The following is a 25,210-nucleotide window of genomic DNA, read 5'->3' as shown; positions in this document are numbered from 1 at the left end:
CATGCCAGAACACCGGCACTTCTGCTCCCCCAGAATCTTTCTGCACAGCTCTTGACAGCCGTGGCTCATGGCTCTTGAGCTCAAGAGCTGCTGCTCTTTCCAAGCCTGGTTCTGGGAGGCTCTGGCGGGCGCGGAGTGCTCAGTATCTCCTGGGCTCAGGTAGTCCCTGAGAAGTACCCTGGGTGCCAGTTGCAATGGCCTCCCTAACGTGGGCGCTTCCCCACGGAGTTGCCGGTAAGTGGAGTTGAGTGCAGAGAAACCAGGGAGCCTGCCCGCTTTTGTCTTGTTCCTCATGTCGCCGTCACGCCCTGCTAGCTCCCCTGTGGCTAACCCTTCTAAAAGCAGTGAGTGCCGGGGCCGAAGGCGCTGCCCGTCCTCCCCGCCCTCCCCGCCAGTGTCTGAGCCGTGCGTGTTGCTTACAGTGTGTGTCGGGGACCGCGGCGCTGGGCAGCTGCTTCGAGAGCCGCGTGGTGGTGGTGTGCGAGAAGATGATGAGTCGCGCCTGTTGGACAAAGTCCAAACACCTGATCCACTCGAAGACTTTCCGAGGAATGACCTTGCTGCACCTTGCTGCTGCCCAGGGCTATGCAACGCTGATCCAGACCCTCATCAAATGGCGGTAAGACCCAGGGCTTCAGACTCTTGACTCCTCATTGTCAGAGCTGTGGGAAGCAGGTAGAAGCTCTGGTTAGCTTTGAGTTCCTGGCTGTCTCTTGCACTTTGCAGAGGATGCTGCTGCTTGCAACCTGCCCCAGGCCCTCTTCGTGTGGGTGGATCCAACCTCTGGATCCCATAGGCTTCTAAGACCCCTGGGTGTGGGGAGTTGAATGGTCGTCGTTCCTGGTACCGGGGCTCTCAGGATCCTGCCTTCCAACCAGAACCAGTACTCCAGCCCTTCAAGCCACACAATTGTCTTGATCCATTCTCTGAGACCTACCTTGCTGTGGATGCTCTGAGCCTCTTGATTTATCCATTCGGGGAGAACTCAACAGGCAAGTGAGGATCACAGTCTTAGGAAAGGGGTTTTCAATGAGAGAAACTTGACTCAGAAAGCATTGGGAAGTTTACAGAGTCCTCTCTTTTCTAGTTCTCCAGCCCTTTCTTCTGCTGTGTGGTGATCAATGACTCCCCTCACGTTCTCCCTTCAATGTACCTCTACCCCTGTGGTCACATGTCCAGGTTTAGAGAATCCCGCCTTTGAGAGACCACCAGTTTATGACCCTGTGTAGCTCTGTGTCCGTTTCATCGACATTGTTTAACTAGGCATCAAGCCCCTGCTACAATATGGATGCTCCAATCCCCAATTACAACGAAGTGGGCCCCCGGAACAAAATGGCATTCACAAAACAAGATGGAGTTCACCCTTCCATGGACAAATCCCCATCTGCCACTCTGAGCTTAGGGGATAAAACCATCCCCTTGTGGTTTTCCAGGGCCGTGCCTGGGTTGGCGTGTATGGCCTGGCCTGCGCTAGCACAGCGCTCCCCTGGGAAGTGGAAGATCTGGGTTCTCACGACGTTAGTGGCATATGTCTGATGTCTTCGTTGCTAGCCTGTCTCCGTCTCCATTTCATAAGCCGAAGATGATCGAAGCCTGATGTACTGGGGATCCCAATCAGACCTCTAGATTCCCCCCCCCCCCCTCCCCCCGTGTGTTCTGGAGCCGCTCGTTCCCTTTCCCCTGTGTACTGTTAGGTGTTTCACTTAATTTCGCCTCCGTTCTTTGCAGGCATCCGGCAGGGGTGTGCATGCTGCGCAGAGGAGCAGCCTAGCGTTTGTCCCCAGAGAGGACAGGGCGAACGGGCCCCATCTGCGAGGCAGATGGAGTTCTTTTGTCTAGCTCCCTCCTGGCCCTCGGCACAGCAGTATCTGAACGCTGCAGAAACAGTCAGGGAGTTACAGGTCGCACATCTGGGAAACGAGAGCATTATGCCCATTTTTCCCAGGTGGAGAGTAGAGGCTTGAGGTGGATCAAGTGAGTTGTCTTGGGTCACCCAGGGGATTTAATTGAGCTTGGAATACAGCCCGTGTCTTCGTCCCAGTCCAGTACCCTGCCCATCAGACCCTCCTCCTCCCTAACCCAGGCTGTCCTTTCTCATGAGCGGGTGAGAAGTGGCACAAAGCCCAGGCCACCAGCTGCTGCAAGAGCCTCCAGTGCTTCCTTCGGTGGCCGAGCCTTGGGGTGTAGGGCATGGCTTTGTGTAAGGATCTTCACTGAGCTACAGAGCCTCACGCCTGCTCTCTTTCCTGGGCAGCACCAAGCACGCCGACAGCATTGATTTGGAGCTAGAAGTTGACCCTTTGAACGTGGATCACTTCTCCTGTACTCCACTGGTAAGTAGCAGAACATTCAGTCTGGGCCAGCCTCAGTCTGCAGGGACGGTAAAGCGACCCCCGGCGGGCGTGGAGGGTGAGTTCCGTCCCCGTCCTCCTGACCTTTGCAGTCAGACGGAGAGGCGGTCCCTTGCCTGCTGCTGAGCTGTATCAATAGCAGCCTCGTTTCAGCAGCTCTTAGAGTTTTGCTCTGAGAAACCAAAATAGTTGCCCCAATGTTTGGGGGAGTGTGGGTGGGTTGTCTGGTTTTTGGGCCCCTTGTTTTGCCAAGAATCTCTCCTGTAGAGCCTCAAGGGGGGAAACCCTTATGTCTTTCCTAGCTAGTGGGTCTGTTCCTGTTTCCTCTCTGTGGAGATCTCAGCTGCCCTGCTGTGTCAAAGCCAGGAAGGCGCAGTTACTTTTCTGGAGAACTAGAAAATCCAATCGGCATGGCCCCAAGACTAGGTTGAAATCCAAAGAAATTCCCAAGGCCAGGCAGTAACTTTCAGAGGAGCATGTCCCTCAGCGGAGTCGGAGTGAGACACCCGTAGGGCTGGCAAGGAGGGGGAGGCCATAGCTTGAATGGGATCAACTTCTGTTGCTTCTGCCTCACCTTTTGAATGAATGCAGAGCTCTTCTTCAGGTGATGGGTGTCAGCTCAAACTCAGCCCAGCTGTTCATGAGCCTGCCTTGCAGCTTGCTTCTGACTGACCCTTCTTCCTTGGCTTCCCTTTTGTGGGCAGAGATCCAAGCAAGCCTGGCCTGGCTGCTGTCTCCCCGTGTGGCCACTAGGCTGGTATCCAGTGAGCTGGTGTGAAATGTAGGGTCCCTACGTTTTGCCCTGGCCTGTCTTCAGTTTTGCAGCTCATCTGTCTGTAATTCTCTTGTGTGCAGTTGAGCTCGTTTGCCTCTGTTGCATCCTTAACATTGGTGCCCAGAGGAGAGTTTCACTTACTGCGCACCAAGCAAATGTCACCTTAATTGATTGTCGATGGACAGGCAAAAACTTGCTCCTAGGAAGTAGAGAATAGGGTTCGTCTGGCCTCCATCGTGACCTAGGGTTAGCCCCGCAAGGGCAGATGTGACACTACGAAGCTGGCCCTTGGGGTGCGGGTCTTTGCCAGTTGTCAGTGATCTGAGAGGAATCCACTGCCCGTGCCAGAGAGGGAAGAGCCTACAGAGGAGTCCCGAGTTAGCCAATTCTCCTTTTTCTCTTCCAGATGTGGGCGTGTGCACTGGGCCACATGGACGCAGCCATTGTACTGTATAAGTGGGACCGCCGAGCCATCTCTATTCCCGATTCTCTTGGGAGACTGCCACTAGCTATTGCCCGGTCTCGAGGTCACGTGAAGTTGGCAGAGTGTCTGGAGCAGCTACAGCGAGATGAGCAAGTTCAGCTTGGGCAAAATCCCAGAATCCACTGCCCTTCCAGTGGGGAGTCCAACACAGAGAGCTGGGTTACCCAGTGGCACAGCGAAATCATTACTTCTCAAGAGCCTCAGAAGGGGGTCACTGTTCTGTCCGGTTCAAATACAGGTACAAACAACAAAGCCCAGACATGCGGCCCGCAGGTGCGATTCCCGGGGTGGCAAACAGACTCGTCTAGCTCAGGCAGGGCTAGCACACCGAACAGGCAGCCGCTGCAGCTAGCCGCCCATGCCTGGCCAGTCTCCTGGCTCTGAGCCCAAGCTGCTGCCCATGCTGTGGTGGTCAGCATGAAACTAAACCAGAGCTCGTGTGAGTTGGCTCATGCTTGACCCTCACCGCCCAGCTGCAGGGTAGGCACGCTCGCCCTGGTCTGCAGCAGGCAGGGGCCAGGGGCTAGCGGCCAGGATGCTTAGTGAAGCTGTGCATCTCCGCCTTGTTTCTATGCTCCCCGCTCTCTCTCTACAGCGTTCCCTCTAGTTGCAGGAGCATTGGCAAGTGGAAAAGGGTGTGAAAAGGTCCAGAAATCCTGGCCATCTGCAAAGCATGAACCTTGTGGTGGAGTGGTTCAGCTGAGCATCGTGCCAGGAGACCGGTCACTCCTGCTGCATTCGCCCAGGCACACTCTGGACTGCGAGGTGCACCCTGGGAGGGAGGGCAGCACCCAGGGTGACGGGCACTTTGAGCAGTAGCTACGGGTCAGCTGTTCAGTCTGACCGATGTGTGTTTGCTTCCAGAGTTACGGCGACCAAGGTCCGAGCCCTCCAGCTACTACAGCAGCGAGAGTCCGAAGGATTACCCCGCACCCAAAAAGCATAAACTGAACCCTGAGTATTTCCAGGCCCGGCAGGAGAAGCTGCTCTCCACAGCGCTGAGCCTGGAAGAGCCAAGTGTCAGGAAGCAGAGCTCCAGTTCCAAGCAACCCGTCCCTGAGACAATCAGCCCCAGTGAAGGGATGCGGGACTATGGCAGGGAGCTCTCCCAGCACATCCCAGAAGTTGCTGGGTACCGGGGCTCTGGAGGCCAGGCCGGAATCAAGTGGAGCCCAAAAGACATTTATATCGGCGTGTCTGCAGTGCAGGTGACCGGAAGCCCGAAGGGGAAGGACCCCGGAGGCCACCGGTTGCGCCAGCGGGAGCAGATGAACGTGCTGATGATGGCTGACAGGGAGCTAGTGGATGGGGAGCTGCTGTCCTACAGGGACAGCGTGGAGAATGAAGACTGCTTACAGCACATGGACGACTTGCAGGTAAACACACACGAGGGCAAATACACCCCTGTGACCGCACCCGCCTGGGCTGTGGGTTGTGGGAGCCCCATCAGACCGGCCAGGGACGGTGTCTTGCAATGCAGCACCCTTGCCATGGTTCGTGCAAACAGTGCGCGTTCCTCTCGCACCGTCCGCGGGGTCCTCTCCGTCCTGCTGGCTGCCGGGGGTGGACAGTCTGCACCCGTGGAACCTTCCCTCTTGAAATGACTGGACCCAGAGCAGAGGATGTGGCCGGTGCCGAGCCGTCTTCTACGCAGAAGGTGGCCGAGAGGGGAGGATGGTCCCTGCCCCCTCGAAAGGTCTGATCTCCACCCCAAGCTCGGCTGAGAGCTGCTCAGCACCCCCATCAGGCGCTCCCAGGAAGTGGTGGCTCAGTGCAGTGGGCAGCAAGTGCGTGGTCCAGAGGAGAAGGCAAAGCCCTGAGCTCCTCTTCCCCAGGCCGAGCCCCGAGCCCCCATACCAGCCACTGGCAGAATGCATTTTGGGAGGGGTTTTGTCCCACGCCCCTCGATGCTGGAGCACAGGACGAGTCATTCCGCACATGGACGTAACAGGTGAGAGGGAGCCCTGGGTGGGGTCAGGCTCTAGGCTGGGGTCAAAGGATTTGGTGGAAAGGGGGGTCAGGACTGGGGCTCTGGGGACCGGTTCTGGGCAGTGCTTACCTCAAGCAGTGCCCAGAAGCAGCAGCATCCCCCCTGGTTCCTGCACAGAAGCACAGGCAAGGCAGCTCTGCACGCTCCCATCCACCGCTGGCTGCGGCCCCCCACCGCCGGCACTGCAGAGGTGGCAGTGGGGTAGGGGCGGAGGGACATGCTGCTGCTTCTGGGAGCCACGTGCACAACAGAGCAAGGCTCCGGCTGGTAGGGAGGGATCGCTCAGTGCTTTGAGCATTGGCCTGCTAAACCCAGGGTTGTGAGTTCAATCCTTGTGGAGGCCGTTTAGGGATCTGGGGCAAAAATTTGTCAGGGATGGTACCTGGTCCTGCTGTGAAGGCAGGGGACTGGACTCGATGACCTCAAGGGCCCTTCCAGTTCTAGGAGACAGGTGATCTCCATTATAAAATTAAGACTAAAGGGTCTGAGTGGCTGGCTGTGGCCTGTAGGCTGGAGTTTGCCCTCCCTAAGCTATACTCAGCAGATGGCAGGGCTGCAGCGGAGGCTCCTGCAGAGATTCTGAAGCAGAGCGCTCCTCCCTCGGTCGCCGTGGCGCCCCTCCCCGCGGTGCTCCTCCCTCGGTCGCCGTGGCGCCCCTCCCCGCGGTGCTCCTCCCTCGGTCGCCGTGGCGCCCCTCCCCGCGGCGCTCCTCCCTCGGTCGCCGTGGCGCCCCTCCCCGCGGCGCTCATCCCTGGGGATGCAGTGGCTGCCTAGGGAGGAGCGCTGCAGGGAGGGATTGAAGGGTCATAGTGGGCCGCGAGCTAAATGAGTCAACACTGGCAGCGTTACCAAAAAGCCGGTTCCCCCCGCACCAGCTCCATGGTGCCGCCTCCTCCCCCCGCTGCCTCGGTCTGTGAGGAGCTCAGGCCCCCTGCAGACAGGGACCGCAGGTGGCTGGTCCGTGAGGAGAACTGGTCTTTTTAAATTGGCTTCCCTCGCGGAGCGTCTCCCGCCTGGCACCCCGCTGCTGCCTCTCCTAGAGAGTCCGCTGCAGCACGCTGGCTGCTGCCCTCCCCCCCCGGGGGCTGTCGTACAGCCGTGGGACCGCAGAGACTCACAGGTCAGCTGACTGTTCTACCCACCAGCTAACAGCCCAGGGGACTGTTCTGTTGCCCACTAGCTAACCCCTCCAGGCTAAACCAGTGGGTCTCAAACTGTTTTTTTTCATGGACCACTTGAAAATTGCTGAGAGTCTCAGCCGACCACGTAACGATCTTCCCACCGGTTGTTTGTGCCCTTAGCTAACTGCAGTAAAACACTTGGAAGAGAAGCGCTGAATAAAACCCATAGTAATTAACCCTTTTGGGTTCTACTCGCATTTTAGTATCAGTCAGCACCTCTTCCCCCACTATAGCAGCTGCTGAGCTGGGGCTGGGAAGAAGGGCCGTCTCTCCCTTGGAACTGGGGAGGGTCACCCCTTTCTCTGGTCACCACAGCCCTGCACATCCCAAATTCCCCCTCTTCTCACCCCACTGCCCCCTATTCTCCCCGAGGCCACCGCCTCCCCTTCCAGGGGAGGGCCCAGGCACCAGATCAGTGGCTTGCAGATGTGGCTCATTCTCTCGTGGCCATTGAGGGGTGCACCTTGGAGGGAACGATCCGGATCACCCGACTGGGTCCACACACCACAGTTTGAGGCTCTCGGGCCTAGGCTTTCTGTCCTGCTGTAAGTGCAGCCGACCTCAAGGCCCTTCCAGCCCTACGGTTCCACGAGCTACAGATGCAGGCAGTTTTGTTGCTGTTCTGCTCTTGCAGCTGGCATTCTGAGCTCCCTGTTCAGCCTGGCTGCTGACCCCTTTGAGTTCCCGTGTGCAGCCTGCCAGCCCTGCACACCCACGGAGAAGCATGGCAGCAAGGAGCAGCCACAATGGCCAGGAGAAGCGGCGGCTGAAGCCACTAGCTGAAGGGGGCTGGACTGGAGGAAATGGGAGAGACTGGGGATAGGGTCTTGGAAAGTGGAATGTGCAAGTTGGAGTAGGGGAGAGAATATCCAGCAAAATGAAAGGTGGGAGGGGGGAGTCTGAATCGCTGGAGAGGATGAAATAACCCCCCTCCCTCTGGAGAGTCTGCCCTGCATCCCCGGGCCCCAAGGGGAGCAAACCCTGCAAAGCAGGGGCACAGCTGCCTGGCGTTTGCCACAGACGCATTCCTGCTTCTGGCTTTGGACTTCCCAGGTGGCCTGGTCTCTGCAGGCTGCTCTGCCAGTGACGTTCGTGTTTCCGGCTCGCAGAGTCTTTCCTTGTCACCCCCTTTCGCACCAGGCACAGGCTTTGAGTCTTGAATTCAGCTCTGGCCGCAGCTGGAGTTCTCAGCACAGGCCGATCCGCACCCTGCTGTGGCCGGTGGGTGGGTGACAGCCGAGCAGTGAGTTCCCCTGCCCTGTAGTCAATGGGAGCTGCGGGGTCTCTGCACCTTTAGAAGTCAGGGTGTTGGCATGCCCGTGGCCCTGGGGCTTATGGCCTTTCGCTGGAAGGTGGCAGAGGAATTAAAACCCCGGAAGTGCTGGCCTAAGGTTTTGGAGCAGATGAGCATTAACTAATGACGTCTTCTGGGACCTCCGAGGAAGAAAGGGACAGTGACCAGAGAGAGTCCAGTGCTCGGGACAGGGTCGTGTAAGCAGAGATCCAAGAAGATCCCCATGTGCTAAAGCGTATTAACAACTAGCAGGTGCACTTCTCCAGCAGACCTCGTCAGCTCGTTGCCATTTCTTCTAGCACAACCTCCGACATGTCTGGGTTGAACCTTAGGAGCCGCCCCCAGCTCGTGTCAGCAGGTATTGGCCATGAACTCACACGGCCTGATTGCAGTGCGCCTCGCACGGTGGGCAGGGTGTGGAGCAGTGTGTGCCATAGAACGACTTGTCACTTGAGAGCAAATGTGTAAGGCTCCTGCTGTGAAGCAGAAGAGCTGCGGGGTCCTGCGCTGTTTGTTTAATCTGTCTCACTGGTGACGTTATTCCGATCTGATGTGAAGTGTTCTGCCTAGCGGCTCCGTGGCCCGGGTGAGCGGGAGGCATTGCGACTGTCTTTTAAAGAGACCTTCCTGCGTTTAATTATTGGTTAAAATATTAGTAATTGTCCCTGACCTGCCTGCTAGCACTGATAAACTGGCCCTGGCACCTGTCTTTCACCAAACCTCTGTTGTGTGGAATTGTTGCTGTTCCCCCAGCAGGTATCTCTTCCCATCACTAGCGGGGCAGGAACCTAGGTGGAACACTAGCAATTAACGATAGATACAAGGGAGGGTTTCTGCAAACGTTCTTGATTCTGTATGTGCATAATTCAACAAAGACTTAGATAGAAACCTCTGAAACATCTCCATAGACGTGTATATCCGCTCGTGCCCTCTGCTGCTCATTTGTTATATGTGGTGCACATTCTGAATCCTTGTAATATTCCGTGTGGAACTATTGGAGCTGCTTAGAATAATCCTCAGCCATGCAGTGAAGGAATAATAGAAAATCTCCTGACACAGATATGTCATGCAGCCGTGGACCAGGTCTCCCGGCACAGTGGGTTTGAGAAGCGCTTGTACACTTGATGTCTCGGTGGATCATGCTCCCACCTTTTCTCCTACACAGTTACCGGTGGGCTTGGATTTTTGCACTTTGCTGTTACCCTTTACCATTGAAGTTTGAAGCTTGTGGTGAGAGTGGCACAAGTCATTGTTCCACAAAGCAGTGGATTTTCTAGTGGTCTGTCTAGTGGCAAAAGCATAGCAGAATACACTGCTGCACAATAGAGCTGTTTCTTTACATGTTTACATGTGAAAGGTCTGGAAAATTGCCAGTTAGTGGGAGAATAACACCCTTAGAGTTCAGGCCAGGCTTGTCCTACAGACCCTCATTGGTATAAATACCTTGCTCAAGGAAGTGACAAATCTACACCAGAGTGATGTAGTTATACTGACCTACCCCCATGTGTAGACAACATTTAGTTAAGGCCAAAGCAGACCGTGAAGAGCTTCAAAAAGAGCTCCCCAAACTAAGTGATTGGGCAACAAAATGGCAAATGCAATTTCCTGTTGATAAATGGTAAAGTAAAGCACATTGGAAAACATAATCCCAACTATCCGCACAATATGATGGGGACTAATTGAGCTACAACCACTCTAGAGAGATCTTGGAGTCATTGTGGATAGTTCTCAGAAAACATCCACTCAGTGTGCAGCGGCAGGCAAAAAAGTAAACAATATTAGGAATGATTAAAAAAGGGATAGAGAATAAGACAGAGAACATCTTATTACCTTTATATAAAACCATGGAACGCCCACATCTTGAATACTGCACACAGATGTGGGCATCTCGTCTCAAAAACGATATATTGGCATTGGAAAAGGTTCAGAAAAGGGCAACAAAAATTATTAGGGGTTTGAAACAGGTCCCTTATGAAGAGAGATTAAAAAGACTGAGACTTTGGAAAAGAGGAGACTAAGGGGGGATATGATAGAGGTCTATAAAATCATGTCTGTTGTGGAAAAAGGGAATAAGGAAAAGTTATTTACTTGTACCCATCACTTAAGAACTAGGGGTCATCAAATGAAATGAATAGGTAGCAGATTTAAAACAAACAAAAGGAAGTTTTTCTTCACACAGTGCATGGCCCACCTGTGGAACTCCTCGCCAGAGGATGCTGTGATGGTTAGGACTTTAACAGGGTTCAAAAAAGAGCTCAATAGATTCATGGAGGTCAGGCCCATCAATGGCTATTAGTCTGTCAGAGGCTGGGAATGCCTGACCGGATAGGGATTGCTTGAAGATTCCCTGTTCTGTTCACTCCCTCTGGGGCACCTGGCGCTGGCCACAGTCGGCCGACAGGACGCTGGGCTGGACGGACCCTTGGTCTGACCCTGTCTGGCTGTTCGTATGAGAGCTTCTCCCACAGACACAACTATTGTCTTCTGAGAGGTGGAGCAGCCAGAGAAGCTCTTCTGTCCCCATTGGAGCATTTCCACTGAGTGACAGCTGCGCTGCTCTAGTGCTGTCCAAGCCCAAGTCACAGGACTAGAGGTATCATGCTTGTGCCCCCCAATGCAATATCCAGTGCTGGGTCATGGGGCTTTTTGTTTCCATCACCTGATGCTTGGCAGCCCTGCAATACCAGAGACAGGCGCTATGCGGGACGGGTAGGGCCTAGCAACAGGGACAGGGGACTACAGACCGGGCATATTTATTTCTAAATTTTAAAAGGGAGACGTAAGGGGGGAAATGCAGAGGAGGCATCCACCAGTCTTGGAAGTCAATTGGAATGTGGTTGGAGGTACCGTGGCACAAACCCTACCCTTGTGTTCTCTCCCACCGTCACGGGAACGCAGGGTGTTCTAGGCACGGAACTCGGCATCAGGCAGCTGAACAAGGATTTTGTGCTGTCTCCTGTCTCGCCTCAGGCTGGGACGTGCTCTAGAACCGTAACGGGAAATCCATGCTTGTTAGATTTCGACCCCTCCTTGTTGCTGTCCCCAGGGATCGTTCGGTCTCTTTCCTAATGATCACAAGTTATGCACAGTCCCCTCCCAGCCATCCAGCACTGCCCTTTGGATCTGGAAAAACCAGACCTCAGTGGAAGGCTGTGTCTACGCGCCCACTTACGGCAGTGTACCGCGTGTCACTCGGGGTGAATAAGCCACTCCCTGAGCATGGTACGTTACGCTGATCTAAGCACGGGTGTGGACAGCGCTCCATCGGTGGGACAGCTTTTCCCCAAAACGGGTACCGCTGCTCGGGGGTGAGTAATGTGTCAAGGGGAGAGCTTTCCCCATCTGCATACAGCACCTACGTGGGGGCGTCTCGCAACAGCAGAGCTGCCCTGCTGTAAGCACTCCAGTGTAGACACGGCTTCCGGATCCCGTCCGGTTAGTGAGCCTCACTTGGACAGGTGTTCATCCCGCGGGACCCGTTTCACCACAAGGGCCATGGCAAATGCTGCTCCTGTCTGCCCCCAGGTGAACATGATGACTCTTGCTGAGCACATCATCGAAGCTACGCCAGACCGGATCAAGCGGGAGAACTTTGTGCCGATGGAGTCCCCGCTGGTGGAGAGGACGGACAGTGCTGCCATGAGCACCACCATGAGCTGGCTGGCCAGTTACCTTGCGGATGTCGATCACATACCAAGTGCTGCGCAGATCAGGTCAGAGACACGAGCCGCAGGGCAGGTTGGGCGTGTCCCCGCCGATTTGCGGGTCGGATAGTTGGGGGGAGCTGTTCTTGGCTCTTTGGTTTGACTTCTGAATTGGGTTTCATGCAGGTAGTTCTAGGACCCACGCACTTGGTCTTGCACATGCCAGCCTCGGGCAACCCTTCATGCATCCCCTTGCTGGGTACCGCTGTAATGGCAGGACAGCGCTAACCCTGCCACAAAACAGACCCCTTCAGACCAAGGGATTCTTTCGGAGGCCGTCGGCCGTCGGAGTGCCCCGGCCTTCGCGATGGCTGGGGGTGCTCTGCACAGTGCCAGTCGTGCCTGGCACACGTGCCTGAGGCAGCCCCTGGAAGTGCTTCCGCAGCTCGGTCTTGCAGGGTCCCACAGGCCCGCTGAGAGCGATTCTAGGCCCCCGGGTGACGACCTGGTCTGCCTGACACTGGTGCCGTGCCCGGCTGCTTGCCGCCCAGCAAGGCTGCTAGCTATCTAATCCTGCAAACCAGACCCTTCCTGGAGGCCCTGCCCCCTCCATCACTCACTCTCCTCTACCCTCACTCCCTTTCACCAGGCACGAGTATGGGGAGCGATGTGTAGGGCAGACCCTGGGAGGGAGTTCGAGTGCAGGCGGGGGGGGGGGAGAGGGGCGGGCCCTGGGAGGGAGTTCGGGTGCGGGCGGGGGGAGAGGGGCGGGCCCTGGGAGGGAGTTCGGGTGCGGGCGGGGGGAGAGAGGCGGGCCCTGGGAGGGAGTTCGAGTGCAGGCGGGGGGGGGGGGGAGGGGCGGGCCCTGGGAGGGAGTTCGAGTGCAGGCGGGGGGGGGGGAGAGGGGCGGGCCCTGGGAGGGAGTTCGGGTGCAGGCGGGGGGAGGCGGGGGGGGGAGAGGGGCGGGCCCTGGGAGGGAGTTCGGGTGCAGGCGGGGGGAGAGGGGCGGGCCCTGGGAGGGAGTTCGGGTGCGGGCGGGGGGAGAGGGGCGGGCCCTGGGAGGGAGTTCGAGTGCAGGCGGGGGGGGGGGGAGGCGGGGGGAGAGGGGCGGGCCCTGGGAGGGAGTTCGGGTGCGGGCGGGGGGAGAGGGGCGGGCCCTGGGAGGGAGTTCGAGTGCAGGCGGGGGGGGGGGGAGGGGCGGGCAGGCGGGCGGGGGGGAGGGAGTTCGGGTGCAGGGGGGGGGGAGAGGGGCGGGCCCTGGGAGGGAGTTCGAGTGCAGGCGGGGGGGGGGAGAGGGGCGGGTCCTGGGAGGGAGTTCGGGTGCAGGCGGGGGGAGAGGGGCGGGTCCTGGGAGGGAGTTCGGGTGCAGGCGGGGGGAGAGGGGCGGGCCCTGGGAGGGAGTTCGAGTGCAGGCGGGGGGGGGAGAGGGGCGGGTCCTGGGAGGGAGTTCGGGTGCGGGCGGGGGGAGAGGGGCGGGCCCTGGGAGGGAGTTCGAGTGCAGGCGGGGGGGGGGGGAGAGGGGCGGGCCCTGGGAGGGAGTTCGGGTGCGGGCGGGGGGAGAGGGGCGGGCCCTGGGAGGGAGTTCGGGTGCGGGCGGGGGGAGAGGGGCGGGCCCTGGGAGGGAGTTCGGGTGCGGGCGGGGGGAGAGGGGCGGGCCCTGGGAGGGAGTTCGGGTGCGGGCGGGGGGAGAGGGGCGGGCCCTGGGAGGGAGTTCGGGTGCGGGCGGGGGGAGAGGGGCGGGCCCTGGGAGGGAGTTTGGGTGCGGGCGGGGGGAGAGGGGCGGGCGGGTGCGGGCGGGGGGAGAGGGGCGGGCCCTGGGAGGGAGTTCGGGTGCGGGCGGGGGGAGAGGGGCGGGCCCTGGGAGGGAGTTCGGGTGCGGGCGGGGGGAGAGGGGCGGGCCCTGGGAGGGAGTTCGGGTGCAAGCTTTTGGCTGGGGCAGGGGGTTGGCGCTTACTTCAGGGGGACTTCCAAAAGTGACCGGCTCATCCCTTTTGTCAGTGGCTTCTAGGCAGTGGACTAGGGCATCTCTACGCGCTGCTGCCCGCTGGTGCCACCCTCACAGCTCCTATTGGCCACAGTTCCCAGCCAATGGGAGCTGTGCAGCTAGCGCTGGGGGTGGGGCAGCACACACAGAAAACCCCCTTCCCCAGGCCCTCAGGGACTGTGCAGCCGTTTCTGGGAGTGGTCAGAGCGAGGTGGGTAGGAAGTTGCTTAGCCTTGTTGCACTGCCAGCAGTGGCTCTTGTAAATCGCCCAGGCCCCTGGGCAGTTCTCTTCCCCGCTCCCGTCAGCCGGCACATGGCTAAGGGAACATTTGTCGTTGGGCTGACGGGAAAGAGGAAAGGTTGCAAGTGCACTGGGAGCAGAGGCTCACCCTGTAGCGCAGTGGAACCTGAGTTATGAACACGGGAGCTAAGCTAATCAGTCAGCCACACTCCTCCTTTGGAACCATGAATACACTGTCAGGCAGCAGCAGAGGCAAGAGAACAGCGTGCTGTGTTAAACATAAGCAATTTTTAAAATCAAGGGAAAGCAGCATTTTTCGTCTGCATAGTACAGTTCAAGGCTGTAGCATGTCGGTGTTCATTTGTGAACGTCTGAAAGAAACAAGCATGACGTTTTGCTCAGTTACGAATGTTTCAGGGTTACACACTCTAAATCAGAGGGCCCACCGTAGTTGAAAGTCGGCAGTAGTGGGTCTTGTTTGGGTTCTTGGGGCAGTCCAACTGAAAGCCAGGGCGTGTCCGTCCTAGTGCCTGGGATGTCCTCTCCAGTCCAGTCTTTCTCTCTGTTCAAGCATTGGGGGTATATCTACACTACCCTTCTAGTTCGAACTAGCGGGGTAATGTAGGCATACCGCACTTGCAAATGAAGCCCGGGATTTGAATTTCCCGGGCTTCATTTGCATAAGCGGGGAGCCGCCTTTTTTAAATCCCCGCTGCTTCGAACCCCGTGCAGCGCGGCTACACGGGGCACGAACTAGGTAGTTCGGACTAGGGTGCCTATTCCGAACTACCGGTACACCTCGTTTCACGAGGAGTAACGGTAGTTCGGAGTAGGACCCTAGTCCGAACTACCTAGTTCGAGCCCCGTGTAGCCGCGCTGCACGGGGTTCGAAGCAGCGGGGATTTAAAAATGGCGGCTCCCCGCTTATGCAAATGAAGCCCGGGAAATTCAAATCCCGGGCTTCATTTGCAAGTGCGGTATGCCTACATTACCCTCCCAGTTCGAACTAGAAGGGTAGTGTAGACATACCCTGGTGGATTTCGAATGTGGGCTCAGTTAGTGTCGCGCTGGCATCCTGCTCTGTTGCTGTTTCCCCACAAATCACACACGGACCTGCATCCAGCTGTGTTGTCCAACAGTTACAGCCCGTTGCCCATGGGGCTCTGTCCACGGTTCCTAGGTGAAAGATCAGGAAAAGGGCTCTGGAGCAGAGAGGGCAACAGATAGATGAGAAGTATTTGGAAAGCCCCCTTGGCTGACATACCCCAGGTAAAAGAGGCAGCACTCCACTCCCCCAAAGAATGGCTCCGAAGATAAACCTCAGCACCGCTCCCAAAGGCGGAAGCCAAATGCCGAAGTAGGAGGGAGGGGTTAGTGACAAGGTGAGTGCTGAGCGATGGATTCACTCGGTGAATCCCCCAGGTCTGATCAGCCGCGATTGTTAGGTTCTGCTGATTAGCAATATTCATCCCACACACTGATTTTGCAGATAGTTTCTTCCCTCGTCACTTCAATGCTGAGGATGAACTCAGCTGTGTCATGAGAATTTTTCTGTTTTTGTTAGAGGCTATGAGGAGACTTTTATTGGGGGAGCAGGGCCACATGAATCCCTTAGCTCTTACCAGCTGCATCAGAAAGGGGCAGGTGCAGCGTTCTGCTACCCCGGGCCATCCCATTAGAGTTGCATGCCTGTTTGTTTCCCCAGCTTATGTCCTGAGACGTTCCCCTCTGGGGCTGCTGGGATTCTTGCTTTCGTTGCAGATACTACGTGCAGGAACACGAAGGTCTGAAACTGGCCTGCGGTGCAGAGTGTAGGTGGGCCTGCAGACAGGGCTCCCCAGCAGCACGCAGATGGCAGATGGAAGACGAGGCATCCCTTGTGAAACTCATTCCCCACCAGTAGAGTCAGAAACTCTGGATCATTCCAAAAGTTTAAGACGGGTGCTGTTCTGGGGTTCGGTCCTGATGTGAACGCCGCAGTCCCTGTCTGAACAGCAGAGACATTGACTTGCATAGCTGTGGAGCTGCTCAGCTCCCAGGGAGACCACAGGGCTAGTTACAGTGCGAGACGCTCAGCACCTCTGAGACCTGCCGTTTGTATCTGGCTGAGCCACAAGTCCCTTTGACGGGAAAACCTAGAACGCGTGGCCCTGGACAAATGGTGTTTTTCATTTTGTCCTGAGGTGCCCTCTGTGTTTGGGCAGGAGACGCTGCATGGCAGAGCTGTAGCTAGACCTTTTACCCTCCAGGGCGGGCATGCAGGTTCATACTCCCTACCTGGGTTATTTGGGCATTTTTGCCTCTCTCCCCCCAAGCTTTGCACCATGGGCAGCTGCCCCACTCGCCCTGCTCTAGTCGTGGCCCTGCTGCAGTGGAAGGGCGGACGCAGTTGGCTTTTCTCATGGCAAATAAACATCAGCGCTCAAGACAGACTTGGGACAGTGAGTTCCCCGAATACGGTGCCACATCCGTTCCAAAGCTGAGGAAGAAGAGAAAGTAGATTGGCCCAGGCTCCACTCTGGCTCTGCTTAGGGAGGGGAGAGCAGCTTCCTCATGGCTTGTTTCAAAAAATACTTTCACGCAATCCTTTTTCTAATGACAAAATACTGAGTAGAGAGAACAGAAATGACCTGTAAATACGTGGCGTGCCAGTGCTCAGTGGGCTAACCCCCTTCTTGGGAGAAATCGGTGGTTACCTTGGTGATTAACTTGGCTCTGTGCCTTCTCCTGGTGGAGGTGAGACCATCCTGCTCGTGAGTTAGGTAACAGAGGAGGGGGCAAAAATACTCAGGTGGTGGAAGAGAATGGCAAGGCCAGCATTCAGCCTGCACAGCCCGCTGCAGCAGGTGCATGTTCAGGGAGTCACGGGGCTTTGGGATGTGCATTGTCATTTGGAGAAGCAGCTCCCCACATGGGTTTCCCCTTGCCCAGAACAGTGTAATACGTTGTACCCGCCACGCCAGGTCTGCTCTCTGTGACCCTGTTGTGCCTCTTGTTTCAGAACTCTGTATAGTGAACCCCTGACCCCTTCTTCAAACACCAGCTTGAGCCCCGTAGGCTCACCAATCAATGAGATCGCTTTTGAGAAACCCAGCCTTCCTTCAGCAGCAGATTGGTCAGAATTTCTGAGTGCATCCACCAGCGAAAGGGTAGAGAATGAGTTTGCACAGTTAACTCTGTCTGACCATGAGCAAAGGGAACTCTATGAAGCTGCCAAACTCGTCCAGACAGTGTTCAGGAAGTACAAGGTAAGTCATAGGAGCATCCCACCTGCTTTGCCTGGGGGTGTGGCAGTAGAATCAAAGGTATATGCAGCTGCGCTGGGCACCACCGGCAGCTGGAGAGACGGGGGAGTTTCCCCTTCAAAGTGCCGCTCTCTGGCCAGCAGCACGGCCACCCGCAGCTCCACCCGAATCCTTTGGCCTGTGCTCACATCACTTGCACCTCTCGCCTACTGCTCTGGTCTCCCTCCCTGCTCTGCTCCGTGGTTGCCAACATTCCCAGTCAGGACAGACCAGATGCCACTGCAGCAAATGGCATCTAGGCCGTTCAGTCCAGGAGAGTTAGCAGCCCCCTTCTCCTCCACAGAGCAGCCACTCCCCCCATGGGGCGGGCATGGGGTGCCAGTGGTGGGCTGCATAGGCACCAGCACTGGTCAAATCCATTCAGAATGAAACGTGGGCTTGATATTTTTTAGACAAAATAGTTTTCCCCATTTGTCTTGGGTAATCTGCTAATTCCTCCCGTGGCTCTCGTGTGCGGCTGAGATTGGTCTGTTGGGACGGCAAAGCCGGGGAGATGGGTCTGTGGTTTAGCATGTAACAGAGCTTTGTCTGCAAGACTACGGCAATCCACAGCACACACCAGTCCTGGCTCAGCTGCCTGCTTCATCCTCTCCTGCAAACTGCCCAGCTCACTGTTTGTGGATGAAGGAGACATGTTCCATCATCTTCATAAAGCGCTGACAGAGACCCCTGCTGGCTGTGTGGGAAGCGGTGGGCATGTTGGGGCTGCAGACCCGTTATTTCTCATCCTCCTTCGTGTTCTTCACTGCGCTTTGTGCTCGCTCACAGGGCCGTCCTCTCCGAGAACAGCAGGAAGTGGCTGCTGCTGTCATTCAGCGTTGCTACAGAAAATACAAACAGGTAAGCCCAGAATTGAGTTTCTGTGAGAAAATAGGCACCTGTGACTACTAGCAGCAGGTTCTGCATGTATTGGGAACTGGCCCAAAGTGTACTTTTCAATATGTAGTGATAGATATGCAGATTGTGTTATTGCTACACTCAAAAGGGAAGAAAAATCACATCCTAAATCTAATCTTGCAAGATGTTTCCTTGACCATTTTAATTTCTGAGTTTTTCTGTTTTGATACATAGTGTTATCAGATAGTGCTGCAACGTCATTCTCAACACACTGGTCCAAAACTGGAACCGCTGTGTGTGTACAGCTGCACATTTGGAGCACGGAACAAGCTGTATTTCATATGTTCCAGTCTATTACTATGTTGTTATTCAGCAGCATGATTCAGCGCTTTCCCAATTTCCTTGTGACATTTCAGATGGTTTTGTTGTCTGCAGGAGAGGGAGAGAGTTCACGTGTCAAACGTTAAAATACAGAACAGTCACATTTCATGTGGTATCATTTGTCCCGGGACTGAGACCTTTCCATGCCCTTTAGTCTGGAGCCAAGTTGTAGGCAAAGTGCTCAGCCCCAGAAATCAGACTTTGTTTTAAATGGGAACAATGAGGAACCCATTAGCACCAGCTCAAACACACTTCTGCCCCCCAGCTCAGACACCTAGGGTATGTCTAGACTGCATCCCTCTGTCTGCAGAGGGATGCAGATTAGGCAGGTCGACATTGCAAATAAAGCAGGGATTTAAATATCCCATGCTTAATTTGCATAAAAATGGCCACTGTTTTTGCCGACTCAGCACTTTGTCGGCAAAAAGAGGCAGTCTAGAGGGGGATCTGTCGAGAAAGAAAGCCTTTTTCGATAGATCCTGTAAAAGGGATCTGTCAAAAAAGGCTTTCTGAGTCGGCAAAAACGGTGGCCATTTTTATGCAAATTAAGCATGGGATATTTAAATCCCCACTTCATTTGCAATGTCGACCTGCCTAATCTGCATCCCTCTGCTGACAGAGGGACGCAGTCTAGACATCCCCCAAGAAAGACCCTTACATCACATTCAGTTAGAAACAGTTATTTGGGAAAGCTAACTAGGGTTAGATCTCTGTAGAGTGACATTCTGGAGTGATGCTTCTCCTGATCCTAGTGTGAATTCCCTTTCAGAATTGCTCCAGAAAGTTTGTCTTGGGTCCTGGAGCCACTTTTTTCCCCCAAAGAAGATGGTTTGATCATAGCTTTTGTTGGTTTGTTTGTTTCTCAGTTCTTTATTTGCAGATCTCACATTAACCTTGTACTTTCTGTTTTCCCCCAAGCTTACTTGGATAGCCTTGAAGGTAATGCACCAACAAACACTACCTCAGAAACCATTCCCTGTGGGTTACAAACTTTCAGTATAAACTAGGAAAACCTGGTATTCACTGACAGTGTGCAGCAGTGAATGTGTGCGTAAATTAGACTGCTCTGTGGCAGACCCAAATCCCCATTGTAAGATGGAGACTGGAGCTGTTACCAGAAACACCACACACGCTACCAGAGAAGCATAATAAATATTTATACAAATATTTATTGAGCAGTGATGGGCTGAGATGAGGGGACTATATCTGAGGCAACATTTTGCTCTACAGCTGTTCTTAGCATTTTCTTTATGAGCAACAAGCACCTTTACTGTCTGCAATGCTCTGGGTCATTAAACTAGCTTCCTTTCCCCTCTACTGAGGCTGGCTAATGTAACCGGCATCTTTTCTCAAGCAAAGTAAAGCCTGTTGTAGAAATCTACACAACGTAACGCAATAGTGAAGAGCAGTGTACAACTCCCATTTTCAATGCCTAGACCCGAGCCATTGATGTTTGGCTGGGTTCAGTGCAGGGACCTAACTGGTTAAGTGCTGAGTGAGGTGCTTTCTGCCCATGTTTAGCATCTCTCTTGCAGGAATGAGTCAGAAACAGAGTCCAGGCATGTCTCAGAAGGGACACGTATCCTAATAAAGCACAGAAAACCACTCCCCTTAATAATGATTAAAGGGGTACTCTCAAATTGTTTAGGCCCAACATTAGGTTTGGTTTACTACGAAGATTCTCTCAGAATCATTTGTATTATTAGAAATTATTTCATTCAAAATATTGCTCTCATTTGGTTGTAAATAGTATCGCTGTGTTGTATTCTGTCTTCGTTGCCTGAACAGTGTGAACTACAGATGTTATGAACATTTAAAAGCAAAATAGTTTTTAAATGATCTGTTTAAAAGGACATTTTATAATGGAGAGAAAAAATTTAAACCTGTTTACTTAGTACATTTGTCTGCATTTTGTGTCTTTTTATTATTGTCAGCTGGTTAGACATAGTCCCCTCTTGTTTGTGTCTGTCTTAACACAGCAACAGCTGTGTGTGTAGAAGAACCAGAGGCATTTATCTCGTGGCATTTGGCATCTTGTAATGGTGAATTTTGCTGTACACATTGGCTATGTCTAGACTAGCATGATTTTCCGGAAATGCTTTTAACGGAAAAGTTTTCCGTTAAAAGCATTTTCAGAAAAGAGCGTCTAGATCGAAAAGTGTCCGTGGCCAATCTAGACGCGCTTTTGCGCAAAAAAGCCCCGATCGCCATTTTCGCGATCGGGGCTTTTTTTGAGGAAAACAAATCTCAGCTGTCTACCCTTTTGCCCGAACGGGAGCAGCATAGTATTTCCGCAAAAAGCACTGATTTCTTACAGTAGGAAGTCAGTGCTTTTGCGGAAATTCAAGCGGCCAGTGTAGACAGCTGGCAAGTTTTTCTGGAAAAGCGGCTGATTTTCCGGAAAAACTGGCCAGTCTAGACACAGCCATTAAGGATAAATGCCAGTCCCTCTGCAGTTGGTTTACTTTTGTACTAAAATGTATGTGCACTAGACAGAGAAGTATCTACTACAGTAGACTGAAGTCAAGATCAGTACAGGTATTCATGACTCAAAAGTGAAAACACCTGGGCTGTGTCTACATTAGTGCTTACACCATTGGTACCAACTGGAAATATAAACAAACACCCTCAGTACAACTGCGTCCTCACCGGCAGATGCATCCTAGAGGTGCTAACTTTCCTAGTGTAGACCAGACCCTAGAACTGCACTCGTTTGTCAGGGGCCATGATTCAGACAGTTCCCCGTCAGTGAGGAGACCTCTACTCTCCAAGGGAAAGCATCTTCCCCCTTCCCGTTCCAGTGGCGCAAGGGTTTGGAACACCTGCTTCCTGCTGGACTGACGCAGCCTGTCCTTGTCTCTCTTGCAGTATGCACTTTATAAAAAGATGACACAAGCTGCCATCCTCATCCAGAGCAAATTCAGAAGCTATTATGAACAGAAAAAATTCCAGCAGAGCCGACGAGCCGCAGTGCTGATCCAGCAGTACTACCGCAGCTACAAAGAATGTGGGAAGAGGAGACAAAACCGAAGAGCAGCTGTCATTGTACAACAGAAACTTAGGTGGGTCTGTGGTAAAAGGCTGAAAATTGACTCTTGCAGGAAAGAGAGGAGGGGAGCTGAGCTAGCAGGTAGAGGAAATGGAGGCTCCTGGACCAACTGAGCCGTCTTCAAAGACCTGGCGTTCAGGAACAACCCAGATAGTCTTCTCTTAGTTATTCCCATTGATGCAGCTTGTGACTCATGGACAATGGCATAAAACAAGTGAGAAGCCCAAAGCAAAAAATAAATAAAACTGATTAACTGGTGCTGCTTTTGAAAGAGATCCCCACAGCACAGCTTGCTAAGGGAGCACTGTAGCATGTGTGCTAGCTCTGCTGGCTTGGAGGTTCCTCCATAATCTGTTACAGAACAAACCATTCCCTTAGTTTATTCTCTCATCTTGGAGTGCAAATGGGCTCATACGAAAAGCAAGTGAATAAGCATCCTAGGGACTCATGACAGCATCACAAGCAATGCATAAAAATCTGTTTTAAAATTCAGGAGATGATCCACAACTCTAAGGAGCAGGTAAGTGACTGTAAATGCTACTCGTAAGAATCATACTCTCCATCTATACCCGGATGGGCAGTCATTTTCACAGGGAGGCCACTTACTTTTGGTACATGGTCATGGGCCAGCTCCACTCCCGGAAGGGGCGGGGTTTGGGACTAGCCTCCTCCCAGACTTGTCTAGGCCGGAGGCTTTGTAGTACAAACAAAGCAAAGGGCTTGCGGCTCCCAGCTCTGCTGCTGTGTAGCCTGGCAGCCGCCTGGAGGTGCTGCAGCTATTTAAAAGGCTCATGGTTCCAGCCCCTGGTGGGGTAGCGCCCCAGTCAAGAGCCATGAGCCATTTAAACAGGATCCTTCTGCCTGAGCCACCGCCTGGAAATTTGGTGGCATGGGCAGCTGGATATAGATAGAAAGTGGCCCGATGCAGTCCGTGGGCCGGATCGAAGTGTGAGGCAGGCTGGATCTGGACCCCAGGACGCATCTTGCCCGGCTCTGATTTACACAAATGGGACGAGGCAGAAGGAAATGTAATAGAGGTAGCTTGTCAGATTCTTAAGAGCGTCTGCTGTTTGCGTGGTGTTAGCTATCACAGCTCTGGGCAGCGCCATGTTTTACAAGGAAGCCAGGTGAGAAAAACACAGGACATACGTCAGGATGATCTCCCATCTAGTACCCTTGGTTTCTCCGCAGTGCTGCCTGTGCTCTGACGTTCCCTTCCTTGTGTTTAGGAGCAGTCTGCTCACCAAGAAACAGGATCAAGCTGCTCGCAAGATCATGCGGTTTTTACGACGCTGCCGCCACAGGTAAGACATCATTTTTATAGAGATGTTCCTTCTCCATCAGTCCATCCCCAGAGCATTCCAAAGGGTGCAGTGTAAGAACCTGAATAGAACCACTGCAAATCATTCCCGTCACCCAGTGACAAAGCCCAGCTGCTTACGAAGAACATGGGGGTGGGAATTCCAGAGTGGGATTGTCACAGAGACCAATCAGCTGCAGTGTGGAAATGGTAAAAGCAGCCAAGGCTTGATGAGAGGGGGCTGAACAGAGCCCTTCCTTTACTGAAGTTGGGCTTGAGAAGCCCGGAGGAGAGTTCAGTGGAATGATGGATTGTTTTTCAGAGCATAGGCTAAATCCAAATTGCTCCAGGGTTTTCAGTGCACTTAGCCTCATAGTGCAACGTGCCACAGCATCCTCTATCCTGGGAACATCTCTGCTTAAGACACGGGTATCCATTTAGTGGAGTCACAATGGGGATGAGTCTGGTTTTAAACTAGATAAGATGAGCCCCACAGCCCTCTAAGGCAAACACGCCATTGTGAGTGTCAGCCAGGCCACAAGTCTAAATAAGCATTAAACTGGAGTATAAATACACAAGGCATCATGAGTCTCCTAAGAGTCCCAGGATCTCAGGACAACACTGATTCAACTGTTTGCTTTCAGCGTGTGGCAGCTGGGACTCCCGTCACAATGCTTGGCTGTAGTTAGGTTGCCTTCGTTAGTTAACGAACGCATCCTGTTTGATTACTTGTTCTGGCTGCCAAGTTAGAGTAAAGGAAATTAATTCAGCTCTTTTTGCATCTGCCGCCTCCACAGTCCCCTCACGCTTGTCTAGTCCGGTCAGAGAAGTGACACACTTGGAAGCTGTCAGACCAAAGTAGGTTTAGTTCGGGCCACTGCTGGTTCAGCAAACTAAGCTGGGAAATGGATGGACGCTTGTGGCAGTACAAGGTTTTGGAAATGCTCCTCTTGGAATGAGGTCAGAGGTGCAGACTGCGATGGCCCCCGCAGTGGGCAGATGCACATGGCAAGCAGCAGATGCAGCCCACGAGAGGGGCTGCTCTTGGTTTCTAAACCAGTGTTCTGAGTGGTGGCAGCATTTTGTCACAGCATGGCTGGCTTGTACCCTCACTGCCACAGGGCAGCCAGAAGGGAACTCACCGATTCACCTGATCATTCTGCAGCAGCCTCCCCCCATGGAACAGCGCCAGGAGCCAGAATCTGTAGCTCCCCTCACATCTCCTGGAAGGCAGGGCAGGCCACACTGAATCGGGGTCCTCTTCCCCGTGGCCAGTGGGGCAGAGCTGCCGGGGCTCTTGTGTTTGGTTGACGTGGACACCCTCTAAACACACTGCACATAGAAAAGGCTCCCCTAAAATTAGCCAGAGCGTGGAATCTCCCACCAGGGAGCCACCTGGGACTACATCACGATTCTCGGGGTTTTCAATGGACCAGTCTTTCTGGGCCTCTCAGTGGTGCATCTCTGGCTGCTTCTCCTGTGCTTGAGCCTTCTGCCAGCCTCTCCTCCGCGGGCGTTTCCTTCAAGGGGGCTCCGCATGCTCATCCATGCTGCAGGCCTCTCCTATGCCTCTGGCTCAGTCCCTGGCAGTGCTGAGAGGTGGGGTCACGATAGCTGGGTAGCAACAGGAGTCAAGTCTTAGTTGCTTCTAACAGGAAAAAACCCAGTGAGGGGAGGGGAATTGACTGTCAGCCAGAGCATAAGTCTCTTCCTGCCCCAGGCACTTTGGCTGCAGCTTACTACTCTGATCCATGTGCTATCTTGAGAGCAATCCCTTCAGCGAGCTAATGCCCTGCTGCTTCGCAGTAGACAGCAGGGTAGTTTGGGCTAAATTCCTAATTCTTGGCTGGAACTACAAAGACATTCTTGACTCTTTCCAAGGAAGAGCTGATATTTTCCGAATGACCAAGTTTACCCTTCTGAACTTAAAATCTGCCCATGCCCTTTGTGTGCTGCGCATGCGTTTCTACCTGAGAATGTGCACGTGCTTTATTTGAGCAATTGCAAAGGTTTGCTGCTGCTATTTCTTTATGACAAATACCATTTCCAAAAGGGTTTTGCCTTGAAACATGCTGGCATTGTGGAAAATTACAAACAAAAGTTTCAAATCCTTATTACTCAATGAAGCAGCATAAGGATTCCACGCAGAAACCCCGCTCTGAAAAGGACATCCAAAGAACGGCACAGTGGGAATGTTGGGTATTTTTGTGTTGAATTCAGGAATGTACCAGATTTATTAGTCGCATTCTTGGAGTACGTTGGATTTGATTCCCTTAGACACGTAAAAGTGAGCACACCACAAAGAGAAGGTTCCTAACTCCCGGGACTGTCGCAGGGGATGAGCCAGCACATGCTCAAGTCTAAACTTTACTTACTGCTCTGGATGTTCTGGGT

General features: G+C 54.0%; 1 protein-coding gene across 9 annotated transcripts in view; it reads left to right on the top strand.

Annotated features, from left to right (window-relative positions):
* The window catches only part of CAMTA1 (calmodulin binding transcription activator 1), a 982,645-nt gene that overhangs the window by 931,406 nt on the left and 26,029 nt on the right, over nucleotides 1-25,210 (top strand). For 7 of the 9 annotated variants that reach the window (XM_089773035.1, XM_089773028.1, XM_089773027.1 and 4 more), the window contains 10 exons: nucleotides 423-619; nucleotides 2,255-2,333; nucleotides 3,533-3,848; nucleotides 4,475-4,986; nucleotides 11,601-11,788; nucleotides 16,946-17,192; nucleotides 18,018-18,089; nucleotides 19,386-19,406; nucleotides 21,336-21,529; nucleotides 22,746-22,820. In XM_089773035.1, coding sequence (XP_089629161.1) covers nucleotides 423-619; nucleotides 2,255-2,333; nucleotides 3,533-3,848; nucleotides 4,475-4,986; nucleotides 11,601-11,788; nucleotides 16,946-17,192; nucleotides 18,018-18,089; nucleotides 19,386-19,406; nucleotides 21,336-21,529; nucleotides 22,746-22,820 — 1,901 coding nt within the window. The remainder of the gene's footprint in view (nucleotides 1-422; nucleotides 620-2,254; nucleotides 2,334-3,532; nucleotides 3,849-4,474; nucleotides 4,987-11,600; nucleotides 11,789-16,945; nucleotides 17,193-18,017; nucleotides 18,090-19,385; nucleotides 19,407-21,335; nucleotides 21,530-22,745; nucleotides 22,821-25,210) is intronic. The other 2 variants (XM_089773030.1, XM_089773029.1) reach the window with 1 other exon arrangement.

Source organism: Pelodiscus sinensis, chromosome 24, assembly GCF_052426305.1.
Source record: "Pelodiscus sinensis isolate ZL-2025 chromosome 24, ASM5242630v1, whole genome shotgun sequence".
Taxonomy (NCBI): domain Eukaryota; kingdom Metazoa; phylum Chordata; order Testudines; family Trionychidae; genus Pelodiscus; species Pelodiscus sinensis.
The sequence above is the reverse complement of the archived record's forward strand: the minus strand, read 5'-3'. Positions and strand labels throughout refer to the sequence as shown.